General features: G+C 43.4%; 1 protein-coding gene across 1 annotated transcript; it reads right to left on the bottom strand.

The window, feature by feature from the left end:
- Positions 1-146: 146 nt before the first annotated feature.
- LOC139578776 (myc-associated zinc finger protein-like) lies at positions 147-9,660 on the bottom strand. Its single transcript, XM_071406784.1, has 7 exons — positions 9,055-9,660; positions 8,374-8,524; positions 4,522-4,886; positions 4,103-4,359; positions 2,401-2,464; positions 1,597-1,768; positions 147-1,415 (listed from the first exon to the last, which is right to left on the bottom strand). Exons 1-7 carry the CDS (start codon positions 9,085-9,087, stop codon positions 1,090-1,092), a joined length of 1,368 nt encoding a protein of 455 aa, XP_071262885.1. The 5' UTR covers positions 9,088-9,660; the 3' UTR covers positions 147-1,089.
- Positions 9,661-10,556: the final 896 nt, after the last annotated feature.

The following is a 10,556-nucleotide window of genomic DNA, read 5'->3' as shown; positions in this document are numbered from 1 at the left end:
ATCATAACTATATTTTATAGAGATAAAAAATAAATATTAATAGTTCAATAATAATTACATTTTTCTCCATTCAGAGAAATACTAATTTTCCATTCTACTGCATCTCTGATATCAGATGCTGTACATGTTCACAGATAAAGTGCATATAGGTTATACATACTACGGCTTTAATACAGTGACGTTAACAGAGGAGATTCTACACCAACAGATGAACAGTCAAGAATACAGTCTCACAAAAACGTGTCACAAAAGTACAAATACTTTTCAGACCAATGCAACTTTGAGAGAATAAAAAATCTGAGCATCCAGAATAATAACAAGATCATAGAAAGCAAAGAAAGACGAGCATTCAGTGGACAAATATACAAATAAATACCCATTTGATGCCACCTGTCTATCAGTCATAGGGTAAAGTTACATGGTGATGACATATTTCTGATGAAAAGGCAACCGTCCTTTCTTGGAGACAGTTCATTTGAAAAAGCTAAAAGCCAATGTAGGACCACAGCTCATACTGCGTCTGGGTGATCATATACTGTATAATCAATATTTCCAAGGAAAAGAAATGGCGATGTATTTGTAAAATCCCAAACATTGTTATGGGAGTTTGTGTTCTGTGTGAATGGAAAAGTGGCATATTGGACCGGAAAACTTTATATTTCGTTCAGTAGGATTTAATTGAAGAAAAAACGGGGATTCCATGGTCTCTCCTTTCCTCCCCCCTCTCTCATGTCCACCAATGGCAGTTGAGAAAGTGACTGTTGCGTAAACAACAGCAACATTTAAAATAGGATCAAATACAAAGGGGACCTGGTTTGCAGCATACTTTGGCCTTCATAACATACTGTAGGGTGCATCCACAAACATCCACTGTAGGGTAAATGCCCCTATATGCTGATCCTGGGTCAGTTTTTCAGTTTCCCCACTAATGGTTAAGGTTAGGATTGGGGGAGGGGAAGCTGATCCTACATCTGTACTTAGGGGAAACTTCACCCCAGAGCCACATCCACTCCTCTCTCCTGACTGCAGTCTCCACGAAACCCCTCTACCTCCACCCCCTCTCCCCCTTCCCTCCAATGGGCCTGGCTGCTAGCTGAGAGGCTGGGGGGCGATGCTGGAGCAGTCAGTGACCAGCAGGCTCACGGTTGAACTGCCTGACAGAGACACGGCCACATCCATGGTACCGGTCCCCGCGAGGCTACTGCTGGGGGCGCCCTGGACCTGGGTGACGGCGTGGGTGCCCATGTGGCCCTGGAGCTGGGTGGGTGTCTTGCACTGCACCCCACACAGTTGGCACAGCAGCACCCCGCCGGCACCGGCCCCGCCGAACATGCCCCGTGTCCCGCCGCTCTCCTTCCACTCCTGGCCGTGGTGTTTCTGAGCGTGGACGCGCAGGTAGGTGAGGGTGGTGAAGCCTGGAGGGAGACGAGAGGGAGGAAGAGAGCGGGAGGGAGAGCATTGAGAAATAAGAAAAGGTGAGGAACAAAAGATAAGGACATGAAGAATGAGAGAGGGATAACTGTGTAACCACCTCTGTTACACAGGTATTCTCCTCTCCTTTCACACATTTAAAAAATAACATGGAAGTCCACTCACTGCGGTTGCACAGGTGGCAGGCATGGTGCTGTGATTGGTTGTGGACCCTCATGTGATCGGTGATGTAGGCGGCAGAGAGGAGCTTGCCACAGATGTGGCACGGCACCTTCTCCTCATGGCGAATCAGGTGGGCACGGAGACGGTCCCTCGTGGCGAAGGCAGACGTGCAGGTCTGTGTAGCGCGCGTGCGCGCGCCCGCACACACACACACAAAACCATTGGTGTATCTTGGACATTTGGAAATGTTTCTTTGCCATTATATTTTAGAAGCTAGGCAGGTCAATGTCATTAAATTGCCTATAAAACAATTCATACAGTGTATACAGAGAATCAAGGGACATACGACAGGAAACAGGGTTGAAAATAGGGAGAAAGAACAAGGCAAGAGTTAAAATGTCGTCCCCCACGGATTATGCTGTTTCGCGCAGATAGGTCATTCGGTGCCAGAGTTAAGTGTTTTTCACAAAATCCAAAATAGTGTAAAATGGGTCCCTGAGTAAAATTTGTTCCTTGTGAGGAGGGACCTATGTACCAAATTTCATGACTTTAGGTCACACGGGTTGAGGGGCGTGACCTTTCAAAGTTAGCGTTTGAATCACTGGTTATACCGCCACCATCTGGCCATTCAGTGTAATTTTGTAAATTACTGATCTTTTTATGGCAAGACCCATCTGAGATATCGCGTGTGACTTACTAACAGACAAATGGACCGAGAAAGATTAATCGTGGGGGTCAAAAATACATGCAGAGAGTAGAAAAAGAGAGAGTGAAAGAGTTAAAGTGAGTTAGAAAAAAGAGGATTACCGGGCACTTGAAGGGTCTCTCAGTGGAGTGCACCTGTCTGACGTGACTGTTGAGGTGGTCGGGTCTGGAACAGACAGGAGAAGGGATTTTAAGACCCCACGTGTGTCTTATCTGTGTCTTATCAGTAATTTCTCGTCGATAGAGCTACCTTTACACTACAGACGTCAGTTAGAACTGAATTCTATTAGAACTCCAGACTAATTTCACAAAAATTAGCATGTACATATACAGTACCAGTCAAAAGTTTGGACACACCTACTAATTCAAGGGTTTTTCTTTATTTTTACTGTTTTCTACATTGTAGAATAATAGTGAAGGCATCAAACTATGAACACATATGGAGTCATGTAGTAACCAAAAAAAGTGTTCAATGTATATTTTATGTATATGTATATTTTAGATTTTAGATTCTTCAAAGTAGCCACCCTTTGCCTTGATGACAGCTTTGTACACTCTTGGCATTCTCTCAACCAGCTTCACCTGGAAAGCCTTTCCAACAGTCTTGTGTGTTGGGTCATTGTCCTGTTGAAAAACAAATGATAGTGCCACTAAGCACAAACCAGATGGGATGGCGTATCACTGCAGAATGCTGTGGTAGCCATGCTGGTTAAGTCTGCCTTTAATTCAAATAAATCCCAGACAGTGTCACCAGCAAAGCATCCCCACACCATCACACCTCCTCCTCCATGCTTCACGGTGGGAACCACACATTGCGGAGATCACCCATTCACATACTCTGCGTCTCACAAAGACACGGCGGTTGGAACCAAAAATCAAAAATTTGGACTCATCAGATCAAAGGACAGATTTCCACTGGTCTAATGTCCATTGCTCGTGTTTCTTGGCCCAAGCAAGTCTCTTCTTCTTATTGGTGTCCTTTAGTAGTGGTTTCTTTGCAGCAAATTGACCACGAAAGCCTGATTCACGCAGTCTCCTCTGAACAGTTGATGTTGAGATGTGTCTGTTACTTGAACTCTGTGAAGCATTTATTTGGGCTGCAATTTCCGAGGCTGGTAACTCTAATGAACTTATCCTCTGCAGCAGAGGTAACTCTGGGTCTTCCTTTCCTGTGGCGGTCTTCATGAGAGCCAGTTTCATCATAGCGCTTGATGGTTTTTGTGACTGCACTTGAAGAAACTTTCAAAGTTCTTGAAATGTTCCATATTGGCTGACCTTCATGTCTTAAAGTAATTATGGATTGTCATTTCTTGCCATAATATGGACTTTGTCTTTTACCAAATAGTGCCATCTTCTGTTATACACCCCTACCTTGTAACAAAACAATTGACTGGCTCAAACACATTGAGGAAAGAAATTCCACAAATTAACTTTTAACAAGGCACACTTGTTAATTGAGATGCATTCCAGGTGACTACCTCAGGAATCTGGTTGAGAGAATGCCAAGTGTGCAAAGCTGTCAACAATGCAAGGGGTGCTACTTTGAAGAATCTCAAATATAAAATATATTTTGATTTGTTTAATACTTTTTTGGTTACTACATGATTTCATATGTGTTATTTCATAGTTTTGATGTCTTCACTATTATTCTACAATGTAGAAAATAGTAAAAATAAAGAAAAACCCTGGAATGAGTAGGTGTGTCCAAACTTTTGACTGGTACTGTATGTGCATGTGTGTATACTTGTCTCACAATTGAACCCCCCCCCCCCCCCCCGCACCACCCAGTCATACCCCTTCTCACCGTGAGAATCCCTTGGCGCAGTGGGGGCAGACATAAGGTTTCTCCACCCCTCCTTGGTGTGAGCGTACATGGTAGCTCATGCGGTCTTTCCTCTTGAAGCGCTGCTGGCAGATAGGGCAGTGGTAGGGCTTTTCGTCCGAGTGGGAAAGCCGGTGGCGGTTCAGGTGGTACACGTCTCGGAAGGCCTTCCCACAGGCCTCACACGCATGGTTCTTCCTCACCTGGTTGGGGTTGGGTTGAGGCCCCAGGTTCTGGTTCTAGGTTTGAGAGAAGAAAGGGACAGTTGGCTAGTGCTGGCTGTGGGGTCAGTGTAGCTACTCTGGTTACATTGCACAATAAAGTAGACGAGGAAAGAGAGAAAGGCAAAGGGAGCTACAAATTATTCTTCAATAATTATGACAAAACAGGCACCAACCAACCTGTACCATTGTCCCGGCAACCACAACTGCAGCTTGGAGCACCTGGGGCGCAGCCATGGTGACGGTAGCTGGGGCGATGGACACCGCAACAGGTTGGCCCCCCTGGTTTCCAAGTGGGGAGGGTTGGGGGAGGGATTCTGCGGGAGGAGGATGAGAGGGCAGAGAAAGGTGGAGGAGGGAGAGAGGGATTGTTTGCCGTTCTCCTCTTCCCTTGCTCCCATCCTCCCTCTCTCTGGCTGCTCTGTCCTTCATTTTGATGCCAGTGTGCACCGACTGATGGCGCCGGAGGTTGTAGTTGTTTTTAAACTGCTTGTTACATGTGTTGCAGATGTGTGTCGGCCGGCCAGGCTTGGAGACGGCCTTCTCTAAAGGAGAGAGGGAGAAAGAGAGAGAGAAAGAGAGAGGTGAAAGGGAAAGAGGGAAAACAGAAGTGTGAGAGAAGGTAACTCCTGAAAGGGAACTAAGGGTAGAGTTTGTGGGTTGGATTTCTACATGGGCCCCACATACTGAATAAGTAAGCTAGGTCCAAGAGGCTTCTAAACAACTTCTACCCCCAAGCCATAAGACTCCTGAACATCTAATGGCTACCCAGACTATTTGCATTGCCCCCCCCCCCCCCCTCTTTTACGCTGCTGCTACTCTCTGTTATTATCTATGCATAGTCACTTTAATAACTCTACCTACATGTACATATTACCTCAATTACCTCGACTGACGCGGTGCCCCCGCACATTAACTCTGTACCGGTACCCCCTTTATATAGCCTCGCTATTGTTTTTTACCGCTGCTCTTTAAATATTTGTTACTTTTATTTCTTTTTTTTAGGTATTTTACTTAAAACTGCATTGTTGGTTAAGGGCTTGTAAGTAAGCATTTCACTGTATTTGGCGCATGTGACAAATAAAAATTGATTTGAAATGTTTTGTAGCCTTTTTGTCCCATTTCAACAGAATTAAATGAACTTAGCTAGCTTTCGCCAGTTGCTGTACCATCAGAGAGAGAGGTGGCCAAAAATAGGTATTATTTTTGCCTCATTCACATTAGACCCGAGTCAAACTATGAAACCAGCGGCCAAATGATTGAAGACTGATAATTCTGTTTTCTTTGTGGAACGGGAGTTTTTATTAGAGTCAGTATAGCAATGTAATGTTATTGATTTGTCAGTTTCCCTAGCTAATTCCCTACTTTTAAAACGGACACAGTAATAAACAGCTCTCCAGGCTTCACTGTCATGGTGCACCGTCAGTACACAACACTATGATCATCATGTCTTAGCAGGATCAGATGGTGATAGCTGTCCCAGTAGGGTCAGACCGCCAGGAAAGACCAGTCTCCAGAGCTCAGGTGAATTTTGCAATATATTAACATCAGTGAATGATTCAAAGTTCCATCTTGAGTTGATGGGTAGACCTACAGTAGCTACAGGACAGCAGTTTAAGATTAAGGTTACATTCTGGGATCTGGGAATAATGGTCATTTCAATTATTGAACCATTATATTATCCAAGAAGAGAATCAATGTATAAATGTACACCAAGGTAATTCTTTGTCATGCCTCATCTTAGGAGGATCAGATGGTGACGGGTCTCAGCAGGGTCAGGCAGCCAGGGAAGACCAGTCCGTGACAGAGCTGAGGTGAATTTGAGCATATACAACACTTTATTCTCTCTGTGCAGCAAACACTGGACAAGCCAGATACTTCAAAGATTGAAACTATTTTAAGGCAGTCTGACAAACCTCCAAAGTTGATTTCCAAACTGAGGCTTTTCCTGATGACACAAAGCATGTAAAAGAAAAAAGTGAGGAAGACCTGGTAGAAGATATTGATGATGATGAATGGATACAGATATGTTTGAATGCCCAGTCATGTTCATATAATCTTAGACATAAATTATTGCAGTTTAAGACCATCCATAAAACATACTAGATGCCAGTGTAACTGAATAACATGCACTCAGAAATGTCATTCCTCTGCTGGATGTGTAAAACACAAAAGGGGACATATTTGCATATGTTATGGTCTTGTGAAGGCTGGCTGAATTCTGGCAGAGTATGTATTTTATCTCAGCATGTCTACAGATTCTCCCTTCTCTCTGTTTTTGTTTGCTTGTAAATGTTGATACTGGAGACTGTTATCAAATGAAACTGTGTAACTAAGCATCTAAGAAATGCATTGCCATTAATACAAATATATAAAAAAATCTTTACTGAATACTTAAAACATGCAGTGAAGCCGCTCAACAACTACATCACATTAGTCATCTAACAGACTCCCATCCAGAGCGACACACAGAAGCAACCAGGGTCAACACCCTGCTCAAGGGCACGTCGACAGATCTCCCACAAGGTCAAAAACGGGAACCCGAACCAGTGATCCATCTGCAACCGGCCAAAGCTCCCAACCGCCAGGCCACCAGCCCTCCAAGATCCCCCCCCCTCAGTTTCCCAAGAGCTGCCCCTCAACCATCCGAGACCCCCCCAACAGTCCCCCGAGAAAAAAATGTATTATAATAATAACCCCCCCCCCCTTACAACCAACAAAATGAACAAAAGAGAAAGAGAAAGGAAAACAGAAAATAACAATGCAAGAAACAAAATAAATCAAGGACCACAAAAATCATAACAGCAAAGCCAACTGAATATATTTGAGTGCATGTATGGCACTATTTATTAAATAATCTATTTACATGTGTGTGTGTCCATGTGTGCATTTGAATGAGAGTGTGTTCATATGCATGTGTACAAACACCTGCATGTCATTGCTAGTCATTGGAAGGTTGGTTATCCACGATGTCACAATGCATGGCAGAAATGTCAAGTTATGTATCACTAGATTTATTCCAATATTAATGGTATACTGGGCAACTTTCATAAGGTCTGCATGCCGTATATGGAATACAGTATGACAAAATGAGACTGTATTGAAAACATGCCCACGTCAGGGGAGATACCTATTTGGACAATTTTTAGCTGCTGGACAGCTCAGTCCTGGCCCTGGGGGTCGACCGTCCAGTGGGTTGTCACTCTGGCCTTGGCATAACACACCCAAAACCAATAATGAATGGGTCATATTGGATTGTGTAGAAATGCAGGAAATTAGCTTTAGATGCCCCCGAAAAAAATGGGGGAGGACCCCCAGACCACCCACCAGGTTATGCCCCCCCCCCCCCCACTTCTAAAACCAAAGTTGTGCCCCTGGTTAAAGTAATGAAATACCAAGAAAATTGTCAAGTTCCTTCTCTTTCTCCACCCCTCTCTCCCTCTCTGTCAGTCAAACATATGCAACAGACACAGGGAGTGTGAAAAGGACATTGTTTCCTGAGGTAAGAAATCCCATGGTTCAGGGTGGGGCTGAAGAGATATCGGATTGTGCGTGTGTGTTTTCAGCTTTGATATGTAAAGAGAGGACATCAAGGTGCATCTGCTGAGTCTGCAGCAGCTGTGACTCTTGACAACAAGAAAACCTCTGCCCCTCCATACCCCCTCCTATCTAGTTGTTTATTGGGGATTGCATATGTGTTTATTGAATTGGAATAATATTGAATAAACATAGTGGTCTTCTGTGGCTCAGTCAGTAGAGCATGTAGCTTGGAATGCCAGGATTCGATTTCCACTGGGACCACGCATACAAAATTGTATGTGTGTCGCTTTGGTTAAAAGTGTCTCATAAATGGCATATATTATTATTCTAATATTATTGTAGACTGTGTAGAATTGATCAATTGAGTAAATTATACCTGATCCTGTGTCTCAAATGGCACCCCCCACCCTATTCCATACACAGTGCACCACTTTGGTAGTGTACTATATAAGGAATAGGGTGCCTTTTGGTACACAAGACCTGCATTCTCACCAGGTAAAGGCTCTTCATTCAGGGCGGCTGTGTCCACTGTGGATGGGGGAGGGGCTATGTGCTCTGTAGGGGGGCTCTGTGCAGAGCCAGTCATGTCCGGAAGCAGCTCTGATTGGAGGGCTGTCTCAGACTGAGTCTGTGAGAGAGGAGTCTGGGGAAATGAGAGCAATAATTAGCTGCTGAGGACTTGAAAGTGGGATACCTAGTCAGTTGTACAACTGAATGCATTCAACTGAATGTGTCTTCTGCATTTAACCCCTCTGAATCAACATCCACATCTTCCACGCCCGGGGAACAGTGCCTTGCTCAGGGGCAGAACAACAGATTTTTACCTGGTCAGCTCGGGGATTCGATCCAGCAACCTTTCGGTTACTGGCCCAATGCGCTAACCACTAGGCTACCTGAAATACACATCAATGGGGGATCATGCCACCTTTGACCCCAGTCACCACACACACAAGCTCTTACTCTTGCCCTCATAAGCAGTACTACAACAAATCTGTAAGGGGCACAGTTCACAAGCTGTCAGTTTAAGACTTATTTGACATCATAAACATAATAAGCATGTGTATGATCCCAGGATCCCAAGTGCATTCACTTCTGCAGCCATAGCACCCTGATGAGTGAGACACTAAACAGAATGTGTATCTTTATTTCTCTGACACACACACACAAACTTACCTGAAACAGAAAATTACTCCAAGAAGAATCCATTTTGAAGCACGATGATGTCAGATACTTTTATTCCAGGTGTCAAAACTAGAACTATATATCCCCCTGAGACTTGGGGCCAACCAACCATAGGCTGGGGCCAACTGATGAATCACTCCACCCGCTGTAATAGCCTACCTAGTTCCTCTCTGCAGTTTCAAATATCAAAAGGTGAATATTTCTGTGTGAAAGTTTAAATCGCGGTGCATTCAATAAAATAAATTATTGAAGATGAATGATCAATTTTGAAAGGCTGTCAGCTATATGACAATATTATATGACAGTAATGATGTTAGACTAAAATGTTGTTATATGGTGTGGGACGAAAGGATGCAACATGACTAAAATGCGACAAAATGGTTGATGCATGCTTTTAATTATGCATTTACATTGTATATTTATATTATAGCCCAAGGAAAAATTATATTCACAAATCGATGCATAAATTTGGTTATTGAAAATAAGGAAAAATATATCAAAAGTAATAATAAGTCCGCAGTTGTTTGTAAATGCGTGGAGGAAGGGTCATTTATTTCGATAGCTCCGAGAGGCCAAAGCGGTGGTGGATTCCAAAGCCTCGGTGTTGCGTAAAATCGTGTCCCTAGCTAGACAGTCCCTGATCGGCCGCAATCCAAGCTTCGCCTCGGCTTTTCAAACGAGAGGATGACATCTTTCTTTTTTTCTATTTCTCTCTCCCTCCCACCCTCGCTGTCTGTCTTCCTTTTATTTATTTTTTTAAATCTCTTCCCTCTCCCCTCTCTATCTATCCCCCGCCGCCGCGTCCCCTGTTTAAAGGGGAAGTATTTTGTGTAGCCTATGCACCCTCCTCTCGGTTCTTGTCTCTCCGTGGCGTGCGCTGTTTTCAATAGACCCGTGCATCCGCCTTCTTGCCTCTGTCAGTTCGGCCGACAGAAATAACTATTTTATCAACAGCTAGTAATGCAATAGAATTGCCCAACTCCAAACTTACATATCACAACATCCTTATAGTGAGATAATATTGAGAATACCCAACTACCTGACATCAAGAGAAACGTATGAGAGCAATAAAACAAGATCACACGCATCTTAAAGGTAAATATACACGCTGCAGGTGCAACAGCTTCATAGCAATAGGAATATATACATTTGAAGTCGGAAGTTTACATACACCTTAGCCAAATACATTTAAACTCAGTTTCACAATTCCTGACATTTAATCCTAGTAAAAATTCCCCATCTTAGGTCAGTTAGGATCACCACTGTATTTTAAGAATGTAAAATGTCAGAATAATAGTAGAGAGAATGATTTATTTCAACTTTTATTTCTTTCTTTCATCACATTCCCAGTGGGTCAGAAGTTTACATACACTCAATTAGTATTTGGTAGCATTGTCTTTAAATTGTTTAACTTGAGTCAAACGTTTCAAACGTTAGCCTTCCACAAGTGTCCTACATTAAATTGGGTGAATTTTGGTCCATTCCTCCTGATA

The sequence above is a fragment of the Salvelinus alpinus genome, chromosome 6, assembly GCF_045679555.1.
Source record: "Salvelinus alpinus chromosome 6, SLU_Salpinus.1, whole genome shotgun sequence".
Taxonomy (NCBI): Eukaryota; Metazoa; Chordata; class Actinopteri; order Salmoniformes; family Salmonidae; genus Salvelinus; species Salvelinus alpinus.
The sequence above is the reverse complement of the archived record's forward strand: the minus strand, read 5'-3'. Positions and strand labels throughout refer to the sequence as shown.

What these genes read in the sequence shown, in the direction of transcription:
- LOC139578776 (XM_071406784.1), bottom strand. Translation starts at nt 9,087, where the DNA reads ATGGATTCTTCTTGGAGTAATTTTCTGTTTCAG. An exon ending in TGCGCCAAGGGATTCTCACG is followed by an intron (nt 2,465 to 4,102) that starts GTGAGAAGGGGT and finishes TGTCTGTTCCAG; the next exon opens with ACCCGACCACCTCAACAGTC. An exon ending in AGAGACCCTTCAAGTGCCCG is followed by an intron (nt 1,769 to 2,400) that starts GTAATCCTCTTT and finishes CGCGCTACACAG; the next exon opens with ACCTGCACGTCTGCCTTCGC.